General features: G+C 47.6%; 1 protein-coding gene across 1 annotated transcript in view; it reads left to right on the top strand.

Annotated features, from left to right (window-relative positions):
* PCNX2 (pecanex 2) overlaps positions 1-25,666 on the top strand; it is an 809,726-nt gene that overhangs the window by 392,651 nt on the left and 391,409 nt on the right. Inside the window, exons 16-17 of the mRNA XM_063917734.1 lie at positions 19,359-19,468; positions 22,729-22,831. Of these exons, the coding sequence (XP_063773804.1) occupies positions 19,359-19,468; positions 22,729-22,831 (213 nt within the window). The remainder of the gene's footprint in view (positions 1-19,358; positions 19,469-22,728; positions 22,832-25,666) is intronic.

Here is a 25,666-nt window from a genome sequence, read left to right as displayed (position 1 = left end):
CCACTCTGCACGCAGGTGAGTTCGCTTCTTCTCCCCTTAGTCCCACGATGCAGTGAGCCTGTTGCCAGCAGGACTCACTGAAAATAAAAAACCTAAAATAAACTTTTACTCTAAGCAGCTCAGGAGAGCCACCTAGCATGCACCCTTCTCGTTCGGGCACAAGAATCTAACTGAGGCTTGGAGGAGGGTCATAGGGGGAGGAGCCAGTGCACACCAGCTAGTTCAAGCTTTTACTTTTGTGCCCAGTCTCCTGCGGAGCCGCTATTCCCCATGGTCCTTACGGAGTCCCAGCATCCACTTAGGACGTTAGAGAAACTACTGTGCAAGAGATCTTGACAAACGAATTAGCGATGCGAAAGGTGTGTGCCCAATTGGTTTCCAAGGTTTTGACTCATGGGGGGTATATTTACTAAGCTCCCGATTTTGACCGATTTGATGTTTTTTCATCAAAGTGTCATCTCGGAAATTTACTAAACTGAAATCTCGGCAGTGATGAGGGCATTCATATTTTTTTGAAAGTCAAAGATAAAAATTACGAATGAATACACCATCGGTCAAACGCGGCTGTCTAGGTATAGAACTCGGTAATTTACTAAAAATTCAAATTCACAAACACTGCCGGCAATAGGCAAACACTGCCGTGAAAAAATACAAATTGTAAAAAAAAGCAGTTTTAAAACAGACCTGCTTTTTTTTACCGTGTTCTGATAGTCATGCACGGATCCATGAGATCCGTGCATGTCTATCAGTGGGAAGGGGTGGGAAAGTGTTAAAAAGTAGAAAAAAAATTTGCGTGGGGTCCCCCCTCCTAGCCTCGGGCTCTTTGTGCCGGTCCTGGTTGTAAAAATATGGGGGAAAAATTGATAGGGGTTCCCCCATATTTTAACAACCAGCACCGGGCTCTGCGCCTGGTCCTGGTGCAAAAAATATGGGGAACAAAAAGCGTAGGGGTGCCCCCTATTTTTTGCACCAGGACCAGGCGCAGAGCCCGGTGCTGGTTGTTAAAATATGGGGGAACCCCTGTCAATGTGTCCCCCATATTTTTACAACCAGGACCGGCTCAAAGAGCTCGAGGCTGGTTATGCTTAGGAGGGGGGCCCCCGCGCAAATTTTTACTTTATTTTTAATACTTTTTTTTTTTTTTAAAGGTGCACAATGAAGCCCTGCACGGATCTCACAGATCCGGACGAGATTCAATGTGTTAATTTCGGCAGTGTTTTACTATTCACTCCCGTAAAACACTGGCCGAAAATACAAATGACAACGACATCGGAAAAAACGAAAATGCAGAATACGACAGCATAGTAAATGAGGCGTACAAAATTCAAAAAAGTTGCAAATTCACACATTCGATGTCATTCGTGTTTGAACTTTAACCTAATTCAGAAAAAACGAAGCTTAGTAAATATACCCCCTGATCAAAAAGACAAGCGTGTGGCGATTTCCACCTAACTTTTGGAGAGTGCAAAGTGAGCTTCATTTTTTTGACAGAATGATAACAGATGACGAAACTTGAATTTTTGAGTACGATCCGGAGACCAAAAGACAAATCACAGAGTGGCACCCACCATCGTCACCTCACCCCAAAAAGGGCACAACAAGCAAATCATAGACCAAATCCATGCTCACTGTCTTTTTCAACTCGAAAGGTGTGGTCCACAAGGAATTTCTAGCTACTGGCCAAACTGTCAACGGTGCATTTTACACGGGAGTGCTCAATTGGATGAGAAACAGGGTCCTCCATGTCCTCAATGAGATTGCCACTACCTGGGTCCTCCATCACGACAATGTGCCAAGTCACACATTGCTGCAAGTGAGGACGTTTTTGGCCAAGCACAACGTGACAACGCTGTCTCAACCACCCCAAAGTCCAAATCTGGCTGACTTCTTTTTGTTCCCCCTGATCAAACCTGGCCTGAAAGGACACCATTTTCAGACCGTAGACAAAGTGGAAGCGACCACGGCAAGGGCACTCAAGGACGTTCCAGTTAATGCATCCCAGGAGATGTACCAAGCTTGGCAGACATGCTGGCAATGATGTATCGATGTTCAAGGGTCATACTTTGATGATTATTAACCCTGTGTATCTGAAAGTTCAATAACAAAAAAATCCCGATTTAGTCTCATTACTTTCCGGACAGACCCAGTATACTGTCAGTATGAGGTGAAGTCCTGTGCTACTCAGTGTTTGCCATTGGGTTTCCTGCAGCAAATCTGTGTTTCAGTTTCAGTAGCACATGTTCCACACTAGTGCTTAGCCGCAGTTCCACTGCATCCACAGCATCCAATACACCGGTTCTAACCCACTGTCCAGCCGCAGTTCCGCTGCATCCACAGCATCCAGAACCACCGGTACCAGCCTGGTGTCCAGCAACAGTTCTGTTGCATTCTCCGTGTACAGTTCCACCAGTGTCCAGTCTCAGTGACCAGAAACACCTCCACCAACTTTGGTCTCAGTCTTCAATTCTCGTGTCTACTGAATCAAGTCCCAGCATACCTTCTTGGCACCTCTCTAGCTTCAGTTTCCAAAGACTGCCTATCCTTTCCACTTAGAATCTCCCAGTACATCAGCAACAGTACTGGTTCCTTCTCATGCATAGGAATTTCATTAAGCCATCCAGTTTCTTCCACATTGCTTCTTCATCGGCTCCAGGCTCCGATTCCTGTCCAGGAACAAAAATGAATCCACTTCCAATTGGGACACTGTTATTCTATTGGGGTACTGGTATAGACTATTTACACTTGCAACAGATGGATCCAGATCACATTTAGACCCCACTTATGTAAGGTAGTGTCACACTCTCTACCAAGGAAATGTTCATATCCAGTAACAGTAAGTAGCAGAGCTAAAAGTCCAAACGCTGATTCCTAGAATGAGTCTCTGGAACCTGGCTAGACATGGTCTTCAAATTTAACAGTTCTATATCCATTAGAACTGAAGTGGTTGCCCTCAGAACTTGTGCACGCAGGAGTAGAGGATTATTCTTTGTAGAGTGCTGGTGAAGAAAATATGTAAAAAACAAAGGAAATAACATACCTACACAGAAAAGAATATTCAAGGTCCTAAACAGGTTTGGTCAGGACAGTCAATTATCAAAAATAGGATTTTGGTTACCTACCGGTAAATCCTTTTCTCGTAGTCCGTAGAGTATGCTGGGGTCCACATTAGTACCATGGAGTATAGACGGGTCCACCAGGAGCCGTTGGTTCTTTAAGAGTTTGAGAGTGTGGGCTGGCTCCTCCCTCTATGCCCCTCCTACCAGACTCAGTATAGAAACTGTGCCCGAGGAGACGGACATCTTCGAGAGAAGGATTTAACACAGATAGTGGCCAGATTCATACCAGCTCACACATACAAGGCACATCAAGCTAACTTAGCTTGAAAACTCAGCAACCGCTGAAACATTACTTACCAAGTAACAATGCAGTACTCAACTAAAACAAAGTTTTACTGAACCAGATAACAATTGCAGGAAAACGAAACGCTGGGCGGGCGCCCAGCATCCTCTACGGACTACGAGAAAAGGATTTACCGGTAGGTAACCAAAATCCTATTTTCTCTTACATCCTAGAGGATGCTGGAATCCACATTAGTACCATTGGGATGTACCAAAGCTCCCAGAACGGGAGGAAGAGCGCGGAGGCTCCTGCAGAACTGATTGACTGAACTTCAGATCATCAGAGGCCAAAGTATCGAACTTGTAGAACTTTTGCAAACGTGTTCAACCCAGACCAAGTTGCAGCTCGGCAAAGCTGCAGAGCCGAGACACCCCGGGCAGCCGCCCAGGAGACCCCACCTTACGAGTAGAGTGGGCCTTGACAGACGTAGGACACGGCAAGCCTGCCGTAGAATACGCATGCTGGATAGTGAACCTGATCTAGCGAGAGATCGTGTGCTTAGAAGCAGGACACCCAATTTTCTTGGAATCATACAGGACAAACAGAGAGTCCGATTTCCTGTGACGAGCAGTCCTCTTCACATAGATTTTCAGAGCCCTTACAACATCCAAGGACTTTGATGAAATTGAGGAGTCAGTAGCCACTGGCACCACAATAGGTTGGCTGATATGAAATGCCGACACAACCTTCGGAAGAAACTGCTGACGTGTCCGGAGCTCAGCACTATCTTCGTGGAAGATCAAGTAGGGGACTTTTACAGGACAAAGCCCCCCACTTAGACACACGTCTAGCAGAAGCTAAAGCCAACAACGTGACAGCCTTCCATGTAAGAAATTTGACCTCAACCTCGTCTAGAGGCTCGAACCAGTCCGATTGGAGGAACTGCAACACCACGTTAAGGTCCCAAGGTGACGTAGGCCGCACAAAGGAAGGTTGGATGTGCAGAACTCCCTTCCAAAAGATCTGAACCTCAGGGAGGGCAGCCAATTGTTTTTGGAAGAAAATGGATAGGGCCGAAATCGGGACCTTCACAGATCCCAGCCTCAGGCCCATATCCACACCAGCTTGTAGGAATAGGTGAAACTGTCCCAGTTGAAACGCCACCGCAGGAAATTTCTTGGACTCACACCAAGATACGTATTTTTTCCAAATTCGATGGTAATGTTTAGATGTTACTCCTTTCCTAGCCTGTATCAGGGTAGGAATAACCTTGTTTGGAATGCCCTTCCGAGCTAGTATCAGGCGTTCAACCTCCATGCTGTCAAACGTAGCCGCGGTAAGTCTTGATAGGCGACCGGCCCCTGCTGCAGCAGGTCCTCCCGAAGAGGGAGAGGCCTCGGCTCTTCTTGCAGTAGATCCAGAAGATCCGCGTACCAAGCCCTTCTTGGCCAGTCCGGAGCAATGAGGATCGCTTGAACCCTTGTTCTCCTTATGAGCTTTAGAACTCTTGGGATGAATGGAATCGGAGGAAACAAGTACACCAACTGGATAACCCACGGAGTCACTAGGGCGTCCACCGCCACTGCTTGCGGGTCCGTCAACCTGGAACAATACCACCGAAGCTTCTTGTTGAGACGAGAGGCCATCATGTCGATCTGGGGTACGCCCCAAAGATCTGTTACTTCCTTGAACACTTCCGGATGGAGGCCCCACTCCCCTGGATGGAGATTGTGTCTGCTGAGGTAGTCTGCTTCCCAGTTGTCTACTCCCGGAATGAAGATCTCTGACAGCGCCAACGTGTGCTTTACTTCCCAGAGGATGATTCTTGTTACCTCTTCCATTGCAGCTCTGCTCTTCATTCCGCCCTGTCGATTTATGTAAGCCGCCGTTGTCACATTGTCCGACTGCACTTGAATGGCCCGATTTCTCAGAAGATGGGCCGCTTGGAGAACACCTTAGTAGATGGCTCTTAGTTCCAGAATGTTTATTGGCAGGCCGGCTTCCAGACTTGACCACCTTCCTTGGAAGGTTTCCCCTTGAGTGACTGCGCACCAACCACGGAGACTTGCATCCATGGTTAGAAGGATCCAGTCCTGAATCCCGAACCTGCGGCCCCCCAAATGGTGAGATAATTGCAGCCACCAGAGGGGTGAAATCCTGGCCTTTGGCGACAGACGTATTCTCTGGTGCATGTGTAGTTGGGATCCCGACCACTTGTCCAGGAGATCCAGTTGGAAGGACCGAGAGTGAAACCTCCCATACTGCAGAGCCTCGTAAAAGGCCACCATCTTCCTCAGAAGGCGAATGCACTGATGAATCGACACCCGGGATGGCTTGAGGACATCCCGGACCATCATTTGAATCACCAACGCTTTTTCTCCGGGACAAACACCCTCTGCACCTCCGTGTCAAGGATCATTCCCAGAAAGGACAACCTCCTGGTTGGTACCAATTGTGATTTTGGAAGATTCAGGATCCAATCATGTTCCCTGAGAAACTGGGTCGTGAGTGTTATGGACCGTAACAGCTTCTCCTTGGACGATGCCTTCATCAGCAAATCATCCAGATACGGAATTATGTTCAACCCCTGTCTGCGGAGGAGAATCATCATTTCCGCCATCACCTTGGTGAATACCGTCGGTGCTGTGGAGAGCCCGAATGGGAGGGCCTGGAACTGAAAGTGACAGTCCAACAATGCGAATCGAAGATAAGGTTGATGTGGCAGCCAAATTGGAATGTGGAGGTATGCATCCTTGATATTGTTATGAACCACAGGTAGTGGTTCATTCCTATTTTATGTTTATAGTTCTCTTGCAGGCCAGGATTTCCCTTTGCTCTGGTTTAGAGGATTATTGTTTGCTGTCAGTGGTCAGTCTGTGTAATTGCAGTCTGTTCCCATGTGTTCAGCCTCACCTGGCTGCTAATTGCATCTTGTCAGTTTGGAGTCATGCAACAGGGCAGCTGCATGACATAATTAATTAGGCCTCTCTGTTATATGCTGGCTGAGTGCAATTCACAGACGCTGGTGATATTTCTAAGTTTCCAGTCTGCTTGAGTTCTGAGCTTGTTCCTGCCAGTTCCTGAGCTCCTGTCTAGCAGTGTCTGTCTAGCTGCTTCCTGTGTCAGTCCCTGTGTCGATTCCTGTGTCTGATCCCGTGTCCTGCCGTGAAGCGTTCCTGTCCAGAAGTCCTGTGGCTTTGCCTATGCCTGGTCGAGTTTCTGGCTTCTTGGTGTCCACCGGTCTGTCGTTTGGGATTCTGCCTGTCCTCCAGTTCTGAGAGTCTGTGTCGGCAGCGTTGGGGGTTCCTGTCCGTTTGCCAGTATTTGTACCAGTTCCGTGAGTAGCGGCTCTGCCACATCCGTCGGCCTAGGCCGCTGTATTCCTTGGTTATATCTGTCACTGGTATTTTGCAGAGGGTTCTGCTTATGCTGTCACCGCCGATACACAAAAGTATTGTGTCGGCGTGTGGACAGCATTTCCTTTGTTGTTCTTTTCCCTGGCGGAAATCCGCGCATACTTTAGTTTCAGCTTTGTTAGTAGCCCCTGGCTTTGTTGTTCAGTTAGAGGCCCCTTGTTATCACCCTATCTCGGTTCACTCTTTGTCTCTCATTAAGACCTGAGGGGGCATCGGAGTTGGGCAGACGTAATCCGCCCTTCAAACGCGGCTGCCATGGGCCCAAGCAACCATAGTCTCGCAAGAGTGTACTGACAGCACGGGCGAGACAACGGAGATAGGGTGCCAGGGGCTATTCCCTTTCCATTCCCCTTTCCCAGCATTACGTTCTGGTATTCAGGTCCTACCGTATAAGATCACCCCTGACCTGAGTATCAGAATCATAACAGATATGCAGGGATATTAGGAATTCCCCCTCCTCCAGACCTGATATCACTGCCCTTAGAGACTCCATTTTGAACTTGAACTCCCTCAGAAAGGGGTTTAGTGATTTTAAGTTCAGAATGGGCCTGACCGAACCATCCGATTTCGGTACCACAAAAAGGTTCGAATAGTAACCTTTGTTTTGCATATGAGGAGGTACTGGTACAATAACCTGTGCCTCCACCAACTTCTGGATGGCTTCTTGCAGAGCTGGCAAGCCTGATCCGAAAAATCGGTGAGAGGGAGATTTTGAAATTCCAGCCTGTACCCCTGGGACACAATATCTTGCACCCAGGGGTCCAGGCCGGAGGACATCCAGACATGACTGAAGTGTCTGAGTCTCGCTCCCACTGGCCCCACCTCCGGGGCGCGCAGTACACCGTCATGTGGAGTACTTTGGTGTACCTGAAGCAGGTTTCTGTTCCTGGGAACCTGAAGCCGCAGGTTTCTTGAACTTGGGCCGACCTCCCCGAAAGAAGGTGTTGGACGGCTTGGCCTTTCTGGGCTTGTTAGACCGAAAGGGCTGTGATATAACTGAAGAAAAGGGTTTCTTCAGAGCAGTGTAGCTGAAGCAAGAAAGGGTGACTTACCAGCCGTAGCCGTGGAGATCCACGCATCTAACGCTTCCCCAAAGAGAGCCTGACTTGTGTAGGGTAGGGTCTCCACACTTCTCCTGGTTTCCGTGTCGGCAGACCACTGGCGCAACCACTGTCCTCGACGAGCTGATACTGACATGGAGGAAATCCCCGCAGCCATGGAACCCAGGTCCTTCATGGATTCTACCAGAAATCCTGCTGATACCTGAATGTTACATAAAAACAATTCAACATCACATTTCTCCATAGTATCCAAGTCCGCAAGTAACGTGCCTGACCACTTTGCTATAGCTTTGGCAATCCAAGCACTGACAATAGTCGGACGTAGGATTGCCCCAGAAGCCATGTACTGTACATGGATTTGAGCGTATTATCAATTTTACGATCAGCCGACTCTTTCAAGGCGGTAGATCTTGGAACAGGTAAAATCACCTTTTTTGAGAGTCTGGATACTGACGCGTCAACAATGGGCGGGTTTTCCCATTTTTTCCAATCCTCTACCGGGAAAGGAAACGCTACCAGAACCCTTTTTAGGTTTTTGGAATTTTTTATCCGGGGTTTCCCAAGCCTTTTCAAATATAGCATTTAATTCCTTTGATACAGGGAAGGTTAGCGAGGCTTTCTTATTTTCAGTGAAGTAAGCTACCTCAACCTGCTCGGGTGTTGTATCAGCAATATTCAACACATCCCTCATAGCCTCTATCATCAACTGCACCCGTTTTGCAAGAGATACAGCCCCCCGCAACACATTCCCGTCACAGTCTGCAGTATCAGAATCGGTATCGGTATCATCCTGCATGATCTGAACAAGAGCACGTTTATGTGAATATACAGCGGGGAGCCCTGATGTACCAGAACTGGGCAAGACTGCCATAGAGTTCTGTAAAGCCTGAGTTGCAGATTCATTTTGTGCAACCCTATTTGAAATCTGAGAAATCATAGATTTGATAGAGGATAACCACTCAGGCTCCTTTGCTGGAATCTGTGCTAAACCAGTGCAATCCTGATTACATGGAATGGGATCATCCGGAGAGGACATATCATCTGCAGCATATGACACAGAGTCCCTTCGACATTGCTTAATGGAGACCACAGACTCTCCACACACACACAGGGGAGGGCAGACAGAGTTTCACCCCCAAGAATGGCAAGAGATACACAGAGATTGGAGCAAAACCACACACAGCACTTTTAATATAAAGGGAGACCCCCTATCAGCACTGACTGTGCACCTTAATAGGTTACACAGTCATTTTGCAGCCTCCCCCCCCTTCTACAACCCCCTGGTACCGTGATAGATAGCTGGAGTTGCTGTGGAGGGACTTGCTTTTCACTGACAGCGTTGTGTAGGCAGGAAAATGGCGCTGACCGCTGCTGGGTCCGCTCTGAGGAGAAGCTCCGCCCCCAAAATGGCGCTGTCTTCCCGCTCTTCAGAGGATTATACTGGCCTGAGGATTTGTGCTTGCTAAGATCTGGGACCTCGACAGGCTGTGGGACCAGTGTACGGTGTAGGCACTGGCTCAGGGCGCCCCTCACAGCGCCGCACTATGTACTGCTGAGCCTCCGGAGCGCAGTTTATACTGCGCTCCTATCCTTATGCCGCCATCTTCACACCGGACCCCGCTTGCTAGGGGGGTCGGTGACTCACTCGCCACAAATCTTCAGCTCTGTAAGGGGATGGCGGCATGCTGCCTGGGTAAGCGATCCCCTGTGGCAGGGAACAATCTATCCCCTCAGGATCTCAGTGTCCTGTCAGCGTAGATAGTGGCTCAGACCCCGCAGGGCGGACACTACTCCCCCCTTAGTCCCACGAATGTCTACTTTCTCTATCTACCACATCCGTTCTATTTGCAACTACTGTCTGTAATTAACCCCTACCTCTAAAATGTCTTATGTCTGTCCACCTCATTTGACCCTTATGTATCTTAGACAGAATAATTTGCTGTTTGTTCCCTCAGACATTTTGAAGTCATATGTGTGCAATAGTTGCCGACTTCTGGGCTGCTCTCTCCGGGAGAGAGCAGCTCGGCTCAGCGGGGGGGGACCACGTCATTTAAGCCACGCCCCCCGGTGTGTAATGCCGCGATTACCGGCATTATACAGCAGGGGGCGTGGTTACGATGACGTGATTCAACAAGAATCGCGTCATCGCCTGCCCGGACCGCCCACTTTGCTCGTTAAGTGGGCGGCGGGCATGGGGTGACCCGCGGATATCGGGAGACTTGCCTGCTCTTCCGGGGGGCCGGGAGGGTCACCCGTTTTTCGGGAGCCTCCCGGCCATTCCGGGAGGGTAGGCAAGTATGATGTGTGCGCATGCTTGCTATAACTGTTAACTTATGGGCATGGCTATCAAAGTATTATTATTCTAGTTTTATTCATGAATTTGTTATTATTTCTGCTGCAGGGTACACTGGGCTCCACAAGGATAAACATCGGGTGTAGAGTAGGATCTTGATCCGAGGCACCAACAGGCTCAAAGCTTTGACTGTTCCCAAGATGCACAGCGCCGCCTCCTCTATATCCCCGCCTCCGTGCACAGGAGCTCAGTTTGTAAATTGATGCCATGCAGTAAGCAGGCCATCAACAGGGGGGCTGCTCCTACCACCCATATTATAGCTTAAATTGAAGAAAGAAGAAAATCTTTTGAAGACTTCAAGGGCTGCAGCTTTTCTGTACGTCATAAGATATACTTTGCTTCAGCTCCGTATACTCCCGCGTCCTGGTTGCCGAGTAACTACAGCGGAGGCCCCGGTGTCTTTCCTGTCAGTCACACACACCCGCCGCTGCCCTCCAGGATCGCATGGCCGCAGGTACAAGGGGAGGTAAGGGGTCTCTTTGGCCCGCTGTTAACCGCGATCCGGCGCGCCCATGGACACTGTAACTGGGCAGCCGCTCCACTAGTCACTGGGACACTGGGCACAGGTGGGGGATCTTCTCTCATAAAAACCCCATTTTTACAAAGCCCGCAGTGCCCGGTGGGGAAGCCAGCAGGGGGATAAGGCCTAACCTGTAGCTCCTCCCCCAGCCCCAGGGCGCCATTTCAGTGAATGTTCCCGCCCTGGAGCTGCATATCTCTCCCTCACTCCCTGTCAGCCGCCATCACACCGGAGCTGAGCTGTTCCTGGGACCGCTGGGGCAAATCCTCCTTTGTAAAGCCACCTGCTCGCCAGCGCTGTGCATTTTACAGGACACTTAAGTATTCTACCTGTCACTGGGACAGTGTTAGTTAAGAAAGAGTGCATACATTCAGGGCTGTGTGGTACAAACACCCTGTGATATACATCCAGGATCTACTGTGCTTTGTTCTATTGTTAACGTATATAGCTGTACTGAGTATTACTTTGTATTGCTAGTCCAGTGCAGTTTTATGGTGTATAATTTCTGCATGGTATGCTTGTGACTATATATATGTGTGTGTGCATATAGCTGCTGCGTGGCTGCCAAATCGGGTATTTCACTCAGCGTGCTACTCCTATATTCTGTAACCTGAGGGGGCTAAATGTGTCAGGTTTGCTAAATGATATAGGTATTTCACAAGATATACTTGCTGTGTATTTTTCTTTGTGATTTATAGTCACCATATATCTCTTGAATTCACGATTTGTGCTGACAGGAAAGTCACACTACACTGGGAGTTCTTGCTAGCTATATTGCTGCTAAGAATTGTACCGGGTTACCCAATATTGGCCCTCATTACGAGTTGTTCGCTCGCAAGCTGCTTTTAGCAGCTTTGCACACGCTAAGCCGCCGCCTACTGGGAGTGAATCTTAGCTTACCAAAATTGCGAACGAAAGAATAGCAAAATTGCGAATAGACAGTTCTTAGCAGTTTCTGAGTAGCTCGAGACTTAGTCGGCAACTGCGATCAGTTCAGTCAGTTTCGTTTCTGGTTTGACGTCACAAACACTCCCAGCGTTCGGCCAGACACTCCTCCGTTTCTCCAGCCACTCCCGCGTTTTTCCCAGAAACGGTAGCTTTTTTTCGCACACACCCATAAAACGGCCAGTTTCCGCCCAGAAACACCCACTTCCTGTCAATCACATTACGATCACCAGAACGAAGAAAAAACCTCGTAATGCCGTGAGTAAAATACCTAACTGCATAGCAAATTTACTTGGCGCAGTCGCACTGCGGACATTGCACATGCGCATTAGCGACTAATCGCTCCATTGCGAGAAAAATATAACGAGCGAACAACTCGGAATGACCCCCCATTGTGCTTACTGTTATGTCAGCTTCACGAGGCAACGGAGCTGGGGCTTCTCCCACATTGCGTGGTGGTGATGCCGCAGACATTTTGGAAGATAATTAGGCAACAAAGAGTTCAGGTTCAGGCGGTTCCTTACCCCCCAGTGGGTCCGTAGCACCGGGGGCAACAAATGACCCACCTTGGGCTACCTATTCCACGCTGATAAACATGCTTGTAACTAAACTGGCGCCCCCTGTGGGACCACCTGTGCCAATGCAGCAGTTTATGGTCCCTGCAATTAATCCGCCATGGGTAGATCATATCTCCACTCAGTTACAGCAATTGAACCGGTCACTGACTAAATCTAAATCTCACTCTCGCCCACCTAAGACTAAGACGTCTTCTAAACGGGCCATTACCTCCTCACAATCCACCGCTATCCTGGACACATCCTCTGAATAGGATGGTGCATATACTGACCCCACAGACACTAACTCAGATACTTCTGATGGGGAAGGAAAGTCAATGGTGGATGTCCCTTATTTGATTGAGGCTATCAGGCTCATTCTTCAGGTCTCTGATGAACCTGAGCCTGCGGCTGTCTCTAAAAAGCCAGACAGATTTAAACGTAAGAAGGCGATTAAACAAGTTTTACCTCATTCTCAACACCTGGCTGACATACATCAGGAGTCCTTGGGAAAATCCGGGGACGAAATTCACACCGAATAAGAGACTGTTGGCTCGCTATCCTCTCTCTGCGGAGCTATGTAAAAATTGGGAAACTCCTCCGCCCATAGATTCTCCTGTGGCACGCATGGTAGTTTCCTCTGCTCTGCCAGTAACTACCGTCACCTCTCTGAAGGAACCGACGGATAGACGTGTGGAGGGTTGTTTGAAAGCTATTTATACCCTAACGGGGGCTGTGCATAGGCCAACCATTGCAGCAACTTGGGCTGCTGAAGCTCTTGAGGCGTGGGCTCAGGAGCCAGAGGCGGAGCTGCCTTCTAATGCATCTGAGCATGCTCGACAAGGTCTCTCGTATATTACCACGGCTTCTCTGTACCTTAAGGAGGCGGCGTCCGATGCCGGAGTGCTGGCGGCTAAGGGTGCTACTACGTCCTTCTTGGCCAGACGTATCCTTTGGTTGAGATCCTGGTCGGTGGATATGGATTCCAAGAAAACCTTGGAGGTGCTTCCTTTCACGGGAGACATTCTCTTTGGAGAAGACCTCAGTAAGATTGTGGCTGATCTGGCTACTGCTAAACTTGCCTACCCAGTACTGCAGCTTGCCTACCCAGTATGGCTCCTTCCACGCAGAAGGCTAAAAGTACTTTTCCTCTGCCCTTTCATCCTCCAGGTAAAGCAAAAGGTCAGTCGTACCCAAAGCAAGCTCGTGCTTCCAGACCCGCCAAGCCCAGACCGAAGTGAGCCTGGGATGCCCGTCAGCCTGCTTCCAAAACTGACAAGCCTTCCGCATGACGGGGCGGGTCTCCCTCTGGGGGATCCCAGGGTGGGGGCCGACTTCTAGGTTTTTCCCAGGAATGGTTGAAGACCACTTCCAATGCATGGGTAAGGGAAGTCGTCACTTGAGGTTACGCCGTATCCTTCAAGAATCGTCCCCCTCATCGATTTTGCCTGACAGACGTTTCTCTGGACCCGACAATGGCAAACACTCTGCATTCGGTGGCACATTCCCTCCTGTCCACAGGAGTGGTAGTACAGGTGCCTCTGGCTCAAAGAGGCAAGGGGTACTATTCACCGCTGTTTCTAGTCCCAAAATCGAACAGGTCCTCGCGGCCCATTCTCAATCTGAAGTCCTTGAACAAGTATGTGCGGGTCTCCAAGTTTTGTATGGAAACTCTGCGCTCTATTGTTCTGGCCTTGGAGCCTGGGGACTATATGGAATCCCTGAACATACAGTATGCCTACCTGCATATTCCTATTGCAGTGTCTCATCAGCAGTACCTGAGGTTTGCGGTGGGCAACCTTCATTACCAATTTCGGGCGTTACCCTTTGGTTTGACAACGGCTCCCCAAGTTTTCACCAATGTAATGGCGGTCATGATGGCTACACTCCACCGTCAAGGGGTCAGGATCCTACCGTACCTGGATGATTTGTTGATCCTGGCAAATTCCCCAGAACTTCTCCTGTGTCATCTAGATCTGACGGTCCAGTTCATGAATGCCCAATTCCATTCTCGTCCTCTGCAGAAGTTAATTCTGACCAAGTGGGACGGCCTGCCTCACCGGATCAGATCTCACATGATCTCCTTGTCTCCGGAGGTCTGCCTGTCACTGAGCTGGTGGCTTCAGGACCAACGATTGAGCAGGGGCCGTCCCTTCTGGATATCCAACTGGGTCCTGCTGACGACAGATGCCAGTCTGAGAGGTTGGGGCATGATGTTGAAACAACACTCTCTTCAGGTCGGTGGACCAAGGAGGAGTCTCTACTCCCAATAAATATTCTGGAACTGCGAACAGTGTTCAATGCGTTGACAATCGCCCAGCATCTAATACAGAACAGACCTGTTCAAGTACAATCGGACATCGCCACCACGGTAGCGTACATCAATCATCAAGGTTCATCATCATCACTCAAAGCCGCATGGCAATGAGGGTAGTATCACGGATTCTTCAGTGGGCAGAACGCCATTTGCCAGCCATATCCGCAGTGTTCATTCCGGGGGTCCTAAACTGGGAAGCGGACTTTCTCAGTCGTCAGGACGTACACGCCGGAGAATGGAACCTCCATCCAGAGGTGTTTCAAATTCTCGTGGACAAGTGGGGCCTTCCAGATGTGGACCTGATGGCGTCTCGACACAATCACAAGGTTCCAGTCTTCGGAGCAAGGACAAGGGATCCTCACACAGCGTTCGTGGATGCTCTGTCAATCCCATGGAACTTTCGGCTGCCGTATGTGTTCCCTCTGGTGTCACTCCTGCCCAGAGTAATATGGAAGTTCAAGCAAGAAGGAGGAAACCTACTTCTGATCGCTCCAGCGTGGCCCAGAAGTCACTGGTTCTCTGATCTACAGGGCCTCTCGCTAGATCGTCCCCTTCTACTTCTACAATGACCAGACCTCCTCGTTCAGGGCCCTTGTGTTTACCAGGACTTGGCCCGTCTGGCTTTGACGGCATGGCTGTTTAAGCTTCCATCCTGAGATCCAAGGGTTTTTCTGAGGCGGTCGTTCAAACTATGTTGAAGGCCCGTAAGCTGGCTTCTGCTCGGATTTACTATAGGGTCTGGAATGCTTACTTTACTTGGTGTGCGTCTCACAATCATGATGTTTTCAAGTTTAGCACGGCCAAACTGTTGGCCTTCCTACAACAGAGCCTGGATTTAGGCCTGCATCTGGCCTCCCTCAAGATTCACATTTCTGCCTTGTCGGTTTGGCTTCAGAGAAAGATTGCTGCCCTTCCTGATGTTCATACCTTCACTCAGGGCGTGTTGCGAATTCAGTTCCTTATGTACCTCCTGTGGCCCCTTGGGATCTGTCGGTGGTACTGGAGGCCTTACAAGAGTCTCCATTTGAACCTCTTGCCTCTGCTGACCTTAAGTGGCTTTCCCTTAAGGTGCTATTTTTGCTGGCTATTGCTTCAGCTAGAAGGGTCTCGGACTTGGGTGCCTTATCCTGTAAGTCCCCCTATTTGATTTTTCATCGTGACGGGTCGGTTCTTAGAATGCGACCGGGTTATTTACCCACGGTCGTGTCTTCCTTACAACTTAACCAGGAGATTGTGGTTCCGGCCTTTAATTCTCCTGAGTTGTTTTCCAAAGAGCGGTCTTTGGATGTGGTACGGGCTCTTCGTATCTATGTGAATAGAACATCCTCCATTAGGAAATCTGATTCTCTATTTGTACTGTTTGGTTTTCACAAACGTGGCTGGCCTGCTTCCAAGCAGACTCTGGCCAGGTGGATTAAAATAGTGATTGCACATGCACATACAGGCTGGTCGTCCAGCTCCTGCTACCATCAAAGCCCATTCTACTCGATCGGTTGGACCTTCTTGGACGGCCCACCGTGGTGCGACCCTTGAACAATTGTGCAAGACGGCTACGTGGTCCTCGGGGAACATGTTTATAAGGTTCTATGCCTTTGATACTTCCGCCTCCCAGGATGCTTCCTTTGGACGCCGGGTTCCATAAGGAACTGTTTTAGGACATCCCCGATGTTTATCCTTGTGGAGCCCAGTGTACCCCGCTGCAGAAAATGAGATTTATGGTAAGAACTTACCGTTGTTAAATCTCTTTCTGCGAGCCACACTGGGCTCCACAAGGCGCCCACCCTGATGCACTTAGCTTCTTTGGGTTGGTGTGGCATAGCCGCTGACACCCTCTCCTGTGGTGAGTGTGTGGTGTAATTGGCTACGAGCGATTGTCATCTCTAGTACCTGCTACTGCATTGGGCTGGTTAACGAAACTGAGCTCCTGTGCAAGGAGGCGGGGTTTTAGAGGAGGCGGCACTGTGCATCTTGGGAACAGTCAAAGCTTTGAGCCTGTTGGTGCCTCGGATCAAGATCCTACTCTACACCCGATGTTTATCCTTGTGGATATCCTACTTTATCCTACTCTACACCCCAGTGTACCTCGCAAGAAGAGATTTAACAACGGTAAGTTCTTACCATAAATCTCGTTATTTATTATATACATGTATGTAAATGCTGTAAGATCATTGTCCAGCACTACAGTATGTTTTGTGCCCTATAAATAAAAGTTAATGATGAGGAGGATGACATAATCCTCGTCATGGTTCTTCCAGCCTGTTTTATCACATAGTGGTTTCTTCTTATCTAAAGTGTGTGTTGACTTGAAATGATACATGTTAATTTATTCACAAAAATTCTGTGCAGTAACATTAATCTTTTATATGCATTAGCTTGTTATAATGTGAGTAGTTTTTTGTTTAGCATTCACATTGTGATTAATTTATAACAAAGAGAAAATCTAAAAGTGCAGTACATAGTTTTTGCAGAAATATGCCTGTTTTGCCTAATGCACACTTCTTGTTGGAAGTGATGTTCTCTACTTACTAAGCCCACTGGGCACTCTACTAGCTAAGTCCACTGGGCATTCTTTTGCATTCACTGTGCACCCAAACTCTGTTTATGCAGCTACCAAACTTACCAAAAAATATTTGATCTTCTGAATCTAATAGATGTATTAACAGAAATCTGTTAAATTCTTTATTATGCACTTTATAATACCATCAGGGCCGTTTCTAGCCAATTTGGCTCCCAGTGCGAGATTCCCATTCCCATAAAAAAAAAATGCGCCCCCCCACAGATATAAAGAGTAAAAGTGTGATCCCGGCAAGGGGGCGTGACCTCGTTAAAATGGGCGTGGCTTTGTTAAAACGGCCGTGGTCTAATCTGATCTCATCATCACGGCCACCACAGGATAAAAAAAAAAAAAAAGTCCCCATTTTACACATTACAGCAGGCACGCGACCCCATTTTACACAGCACTGCAGGCAAGTGTCCCCATTTTACACAGCACGGTAGGCAAGTGTCCCCATTTTACACAGCACGGCAGGCAAGTGTCCCCATTTTACACAGCACGGTGGGCAAGTGTCCCCATTTTACACATTGCGGCAGGAAAGTGTCTCCACTTTACACATTGCGGCAGGCACGTGCCCCCATTTTACACATTGCGGCAGGAAAGTGTCCCCATTTTACACATTGCGGCAGGCACGTGCCTCCATTTTACACAGTACAACAGGCAAGTGTCCCCATTTTACACATTGTGGCAGGCACGTGCCCCCATTTTACACATTGCGGCAGGCACGTGCCCCCATTTTACACATTGCGGCAGGAAAGTGTCCCCATTTTACACATTGCGGCAGGCATGTGCCCTCATTTTACACATTGCGGCAGGCATGTGCCCCCATTTTACACATTACGGCAGACTGCATCCCCATTTTACACATTCCGGCAGGCACGTGCCCCCATTTTACACATTGCGGCAGGAAAGTGTCCCCATTTTACACATTGCGGCAGGAAAGTGTCCCCATTTTACACATTGTGGCAGGCACGTGCCCCCATTTTACACATTGCGGCAGGCATGTGCCCCCATTTTACACATTACGGCAGACTGCATCCCCATTTTACACATTCCGGCAGGCAAGAGTCCCCATTTTACACATTCCGGCAGACAGGTGTCCCCATTTTACACAGTACGGCAGGTGGTGGTGGTGGTGGTGAGGGAGGGGGGAGGGAGGGAGGGAGAGAGAGAGAGGGAGAGGGGCTGACTTACATTTGAAGCGGTTCTTCCCGCTCTTCAGCCGCCTCTCCCTCGTCTGCACGGCGCCGCGGCTTGGCTCACCCTTCTCCCTCCTCCCTCCTCCCGAGTGCCCAGCTCGGGGGGCGGGGTTTCGTGGAATGACGCGATTGCATCGTGACGTCACGACGCAATCGCGTCATTCCGCGAAACCCCGCCCCCCGAGCTGGGCACTCGGGAGGGGGGATTGAAAGTTCTCAAGAAGTGCCGCGGCGGGCGCCCCGTGCGGTTGCACGGCTCGCCCGCCGCAAGAAACGGCACTGAATACCATCCTCTCTATAATGCTAGAAGTTATTACAGTTATATCCAGAGAACTGTTAAATATGTACTGTGTTCTGTAATACCTAACCTGCTTTAAGAAAAAGACAGCAATTAAAAAAACCACAGCAATGCAGTATATCATTCCTGCAGTACTTGTCATGTCAATACATTTACTATCTTTTAACAATACCACCAAATGGCTTTTATTACACAGTTATCTAAAGAAAAAACAAACAATGCCATTACTTTACACAATAAAAACTCTGCAATGGTGACTCATTAGTATTCTTATGAGAGCAACAAGTATTGTAGGTCCAATGTTTTCATGACTTCATTGCATGTGTAATCCATGGAAAATATAATATTCTCAAACTTTTTTGAATCACAGCGCCCTAGAGTATCAGAATTTTTGTCACGGCACCTCTAGGCCAAAAGTTTCTTATTAGTAAATGTAGAAAAAAATATTACATTCATTAAATTGTATTTATATGTCATCTTTAGGATCAGTTATGTTGTGAGCGACAGAATTTGCTTCTATTTGTCCACATATTTTATAATTGGCAGCCAGCAGCACTGGTTTTGCCTATTACATTGACCATAAATAATTTAAATTGGTCCTTAACCACCAATCCAAGGCACCGTTGCAAGTGTCCCGAGGCACCCCAGGGTGTCACGGCACACAGTTTGAGAACCACTGAAATATTGTAAAAAATTTTTTCTCATTGAGCATTTAAACAATGTTTTCTTTCTAACTTGTTTCAGAGATCTTATTTTTTAGCATTTATATAATTGCTTCAAAAATAACACGTTTTATATTTAGGAGCCCTGGGATATTAGACATATACCATCTCTTTTTTCTACGTTCTGTGGCCTTTTGGTTGCACTTTCTTATCACTTAAGTCGACAAAGTAGCGACCCTTCTATTATAATGTAAGTACAGCATTCTGGCTATATACAATTTCTTTATTTAAGTTGTTTAATGAAAAAAAAATCAAGATATATTTGAATTTCTTTATACTGTATGTTATAATACACTGTTCCTAATAGTCTTGCTTGTTTCCATGACCTCTTTTTTGTTCAATAGTTACAGTATCAAGACTTTATAAAACCCACAATCACAATTTAGATATTGTATACTGTGTGTATGTATGTATATTTAATATATATATTGTATGTGTATAATAATCTATACAGGTTGAGTATCCCTTATCCAAAATGCTTGAGACCAGAAGTATTTTGGATATGGGATATTTCCATATTTTGGAATAATTGCATACCATAATGAGATATCATGGCGATATATTAAGTCTAAGCACAGGATGCATTTATGTTTCATATACACCTTATACACACAGCCTGAAGGTCATTTAATACAATATTTTTAATAACTTTGTGTATTAAACAAAGTTTGTGTACATTGAGCCATCATAAAACAAAGGTTGCACTATCTCGCTCTCACTCAAAAAATTCTGTATTTCGGAATATTCCGTATTTTGGAATATTTGGATATGGGATACTCAACCTGTATAATCATTTTCTAAGGTCTGTTCCTTCTCCAACATGCATGCATGCTGCCCATCCCAACGGCTTCCACTGCTAGGGAGACAGTACAAAGCGGGGCATGGGGCAGAGCAACAGGCAGACTGAGGTGACTCAGCATATGCCAGGTCTTTGCTAATATTAAATTTTTGACCATGTTGCAGTCTGTGAGGTTTGTATGTTCCCCCCATGTTTGGTTTAGTTTCCTTTCATACTTCCAAATCATGCTGGTAGGTTAATTAGCTTCTGCCGAGAAAGTTAACTCTAGTGAAGTGGTTCTCAAACTCGATCCTCAGAACCCTAAACAGTTCACGTTTTGCAGGTCACCTAGCAGGTGCACAGGTGTATTCATTTCTCACTGACACATTTTAAAAGATCCACAGATGGAGCTAATTTTTTCACTTGTGATTCTGTGAGAAGACCTGGAAAACATGAACTGTTTGGGGTCCTGAGTACTGAATTTGATAACACGTGCTCTAGTGTGTATGGGGTCTATTCATATTTAAAAAAAACTAAAAATGAATTGTTACTTATCACTATACATTGTATCGGTTCAGTGTGATATATAGCTGTAATAAGTAGCAATTCATATATACTCACCTCTCCGGCAATGCGATCCGGTATCCTGGGGTCCAGCGGTGAGGTCTTCTCCAGGCAGTGCCCTCAGCAGTATTGAAGTCAGCTGATGAGTCCCTTTGCGCATGCACCACTGGCTGACCTGCCGGGAGGCTGCAGTGGCTGGAGCATACTTGCCTACCTGATCCTCTCCATGAGGGAGAAAATGCTCTCTCCCTGGACTTTCCTGGTAATGTATGTATGCCATCACCTGTGGTGAAACACCTTTCTTATCAATTAACTAGCTCACCACAGGTGATGGCAATCATACATTACCAGGAAAGTCCAGGAACAGTGTATTTTCTCCCTCATGGAGAGGGTCAGGTAGGCAAGTATGGGCTGGAAGGGAGGTCAGGGGCGGAGTCAGCACTGGTACCGGAAGGAGAGCAGGGAAGCATTGAGCCACAGTTCATGTTACACCATCCTTAGATGGTGACCCTGAACTCCATGAAGAAGCGGAAAGCAGAGCTTTCCGTTCCTTCAAGAATCGCACTCACCATACAAAAGTATGGGGCGGGATTAGCAGAATCTGCCCAATCAGAGGTCAGGTTCAGCAAGAGTGCTCTTCTCCCCCAGCAATTGTGAGGAGAATGGCAACAGCATGGGTGAGGAGGAGGCCTACCAGGAGTCCAACAACCCCTGCAGCCGGTCACAGTATGAGAGCCCCGGGGGGTCCCTGAGAAGAGAACAAGGAGGGGGTCGGCCCCTTTCCTGCCCGATCACCAGGACACTACCAGAGACCAGCTTCCTGATCCTCAACTGTCTAGGCATCCCTCTGCACAAGACCTTAAGTAAACTGTGGCTCTTCGTCACCCCGCACACCCCTAAGGTGAGGACACCTGAATGTTACTTCCTTGACACACGGTATTACTACGACACCTCATATTACGTCTTACAGCCTAATGCTATTGCCCATGCACCACCAGTTTGCACTCCCTACCCACTCCGTCACCTCCTAATGTTTATGTCTGACACCCTGCAGACTTCCAAGCTGTGAAACCCCCTGACCACTAAATGTATTTGGAAATAACCTATTTTATTTAGGCGCTTAATATCAGTGTATAAAAAATGGAATACCAAAAGCTTTTATTGCAATTGAAAGAGCCTCAATTGCCGTTCTTCTTAGAGGAATGGATATGGATATATATAATATATCTATCTATCTATCTATCTATCTGTCTGTCTGTCTGTCTGTCTGTCTATCTATCTATTTATCTATCAGGGCCGTAACTAGGTGTGTGCCAGTGGTGCCTGACACACAACGCATATGCAGGACCACCGACAACACCTGCTGGGCCACGCCGCCGCACTGTGGGGTCCATCCGCTTACTCGTCTATGGGGATCATTCCGAGTTGATCGCACGCTGCAACTATTTGCAGCCCGTGTGATCAACTAGACGCCACCTATGGGGGAGTGTATTATTGCATAGCAAGGCTGCGATTGCTTGTGCAGCCCTTCTATGCAAAAAAAGTTTTGTGTAGAACAAGACCAGGGTAAGAGTTACTTACCCTGTGCGATGAATCCTGCGTTGCAGGTCCCGGAATTGACGTCAGACATCCGCCCTCCAAACGCCTGGACACGCCTGCGTTCGCCGCACCACTCCCAGAAAACGGTCAGTTGACACCCTTAGACGCCCTATTCCTGTGAATCTCCTTGCGATCGGCTGTGCGAATGGATTCTTCGTTAAATCCATCACTCAGCAACGATCCGCGATCATGCACAGTAGTAACCTGTCAACTCGGAATGACCCCCTGTCTCAGCTGCATAGCTGCATTGCCAAGCTACCTCATCTCACAACGGTTACTGTTACATCGGTTACGTTTACTGCACTGTTACTGATGACAGATATTTTTACAAGTGGATGGATGTGGTGGTGTGGCAGTAACATAGATATTTACATCTCTGAATACAGGCAAAGATCTGCTTTTATTTCCAAGCATGCAAAGCACCCCATTTGCGACTGGCTTGCGTCCTGCTCTGAGTCAGGCCCAGTGTCTTTAAAGTTCCAATTACCTCAATTAATTTTGTTTTGCAGATCTTTGATTAAAAAACTGTTTCCTGGATTTCTTCAAGACAGTTTGACAATATGTTGCACACAGCAAGAGGACACATTACTAGAAAAGATGAAAACCTCAGTGGTAAATTGCTTATCTTTGTTGCACTTTTGGCATTGCTGACTGTGAGCAGTCATCTTGATTCTGACGGGGTCACAATTTCATGTGCATCCAGCGAAGTCCTACGCAACCATTGCAAGCACACAGCCCCCAGGCCTCTGGGCTCATGAGCAGTCAACACACCCTCAGGATTATTCTCCTTCATGCAGACACCCAAGTGGTGCCCAGTTGGCACCCATTGTGCGTGCTCAGTCAATATGTACCACATATGCGGGAGCCCCAACTCATAGCTACATTAGCAGCATGGAAGGGGGGGGGGGTGTCTCTGTGTTATACAGCTGGGTACATATATACTTGGACACTGACATAATATTCATAATCTGGACTCACCACAATTGATTTGAAATTATAAAATGAAGATGCAATTGAAGTGCAGACTTTCATCTTTAATTCAAGGGGTTGAACAAAAATATCATATAAAACATTTAAAAATTGCAACCATTTTTATACACACCACTATTTTCAAGGTTTCAAATGTGATTGGACACATTAACATAATCATAAATAAAATGTAATTTTTTAAGACTTTGTTGAGAATCCTTTGCAGGCAATGACTGCCTGAAGTCTTAAACACATGGGCCCTCATTCCGAGTTGTTCGCCCGCAAGCTGCTTTTAGCAGCATTGCACACGCTAAGCCGCCGCCTACTGGGAGTGAATCTTAGCTTAGCAGAATTGCGAACGAAAGATTCGCAATATTGCGAAAAGACTTCTCTGAGCAGTTTCTGAGTAGCTCGACACTTACTCTGCCACTGCGATCAGTTCAGTCAGTTTCGTTCCTGGTTTGACGTCACAAACACACCCAGCGTTCGCCCAGACACTCCCCCGTTTCTCCAGCCACTCCCGCGTTTTTCCCAGAAACGGCAGCGTTTTTTCACACACACCCATAAAACGGTCAGTTTCCGCCCAGAAACACCCACTTCCTGTCAATCACACTCCGATCACCAGAACGAAGAAAAAAACCTCGTAATGCCGTGAGTAAAATACCAAACTTCTTAGCAAATTTGCTTGACGCAGCCGCAGTGCGAACATTGCGCATGCGCAGTTAGCGGAAAATCGCACCGATGCGAAGAAAAATAACGAGCGAACAACTCGGAATGAGGGCCATGGACATACCAAATGCTGGGTTTCTTCCTTTGTTATGCTTTGCCAGGCCTTTTCGGCAAGTTACTTTCTTCTTCTGATTATCGTCCAATGAATCAGGCCCTTAGAATGGTTAATTTAAGATGCTAGAAAATAGTAGAGACGTGCGGCTGGCACTTTTCGCGTTTTGTGTTTTGGTTCTAATTCCACTGTTTTGTTTTTGGCTGTTTTTTTCAAAACCACCCTTTCGAGTTTTGGTTTTGGTTTTGGATCTGGATGATTTTTTAAAAAAACATAAAGACTAAAATCACAGAATTTGGGGTTAATTTGGATCCTACGGTATTATTAACCTCAATAACATTCATGTCCACTCATTTCCAGTCTATTCTGAACACCTCACACCTCACAATATTGTTTTTAGGCCAAAAGGTTGCACCAAGGTTGCTGGATGACTAATACCGCTTTCACATCGCAAATGCCGGATCCCACCCGGTAAGAGAAACGTGTCCTTACCGGGTGGGATCCGGCATTTGGTCTCCTTTGATGGCTTTCCGACCCGGCAATATACCGGGTCGGTTGTCATAGCAGCGGGGGGGGGGGCACAGCAGCAGCAGGGGCGGGGGTAGAGGCGGCGTTGGGAGATGAGCTCATCTCCTGCGCCGCTTCTCCCTATGCTGTGAATGGGAACCGTGTCGCATCGACGAGGCTCCCATTCACACTGCGCCTGACCCGGTATTCAACCCGGGTATAATCCTTCTTTTATACCGGGTTGAATTACCGGGTCAGACGACCCGCTAATTCGCTGAAAGTGCTTTCATATCGCACACTGACCCGTGTCGACATGGCAATATGCCGTCTCGATACCGGGTTATTTGTGCGATGTGAAAGGGGTATAAGCTAAGCGACACAAGTGGACAACACAAATACCTGGCCCATCTAGGAGTGGCACTGCAGTGTCATACAGGAGGGCAGAGATTAAAAAAGGCCCCAAACAGCACCTCATGCAAAGATGTAGAAGAGGTGCAATGAGGTAGCTGTATGACTAAGCCAAGCGACACAAACAATTGGCCCATCTAGGAGTGGCACTGCAGTGGCAGATAGGAGGGCAGATATAAAAAAAAAGGCCCCAAACAGCACCTCATGCAAAGATATAGAAGAGGTGCAGTGAGGTAGCTGTATGACTAAGCCAAGCGATACAAACAATAGGCCCATCTAGGAGTGGAACTGCAGTGGCAGACAGGAGGGCAGATATAAAAAAAGGCCCTAAACAGCACCTCATGCAAAGATGTAGAAGAGGTGCAGTAAGGTAGCTGTATGACTAAGCCAAGCGACACAAACAATTGGCCCATCTAGAAGTTGCACGGCACTGGCAGACAGGAGGGCAGATATAAAAAAAAGGCCCCAAACAGCACCTCATGCAAAGATGTAGAAGAGGTGCAATGAGGTAGCTGTATGACTAAGCCAAGTGACACAAACAATTCCCATTGGAATTATACAGCAATATCACTGGAATTATATGGCAATATCACTGGAATTATATGGCAGTATCACTGGACATATACGGCAGTATCACTGGAATTATATGGCAGTACCACTGGACATATACAGAAGTGTCAGACAGGATGGCACTTTAATAAATTAGTCCCCAAACAGCACATGATGCAAAGAAGAAAAAGAGGTGCAAGATGGAATTGTCGTTGGGCCCTCCCATGAACCCT

This window comes from Pseudophryne corroboree, chromosome 4, assembly GCF_028390025.1.
Source record: "Pseudophryne corroboree isolate aPseCor3 chromosome 4, aPseCor3.hap2, whole genome shotgun sequence".
Lineage (NCBI taxonomy): Eukaryota > Metazoa > Chordata > Amphibia > Anura > Myobatrachidae > Pseudophryne > Pseudophryne corroboree.
The sequence above is the reverse complement of the archived record's forward strand: the minus strand, read 5'-3'. Positions and strand labels throughout refer to the sequence as shown.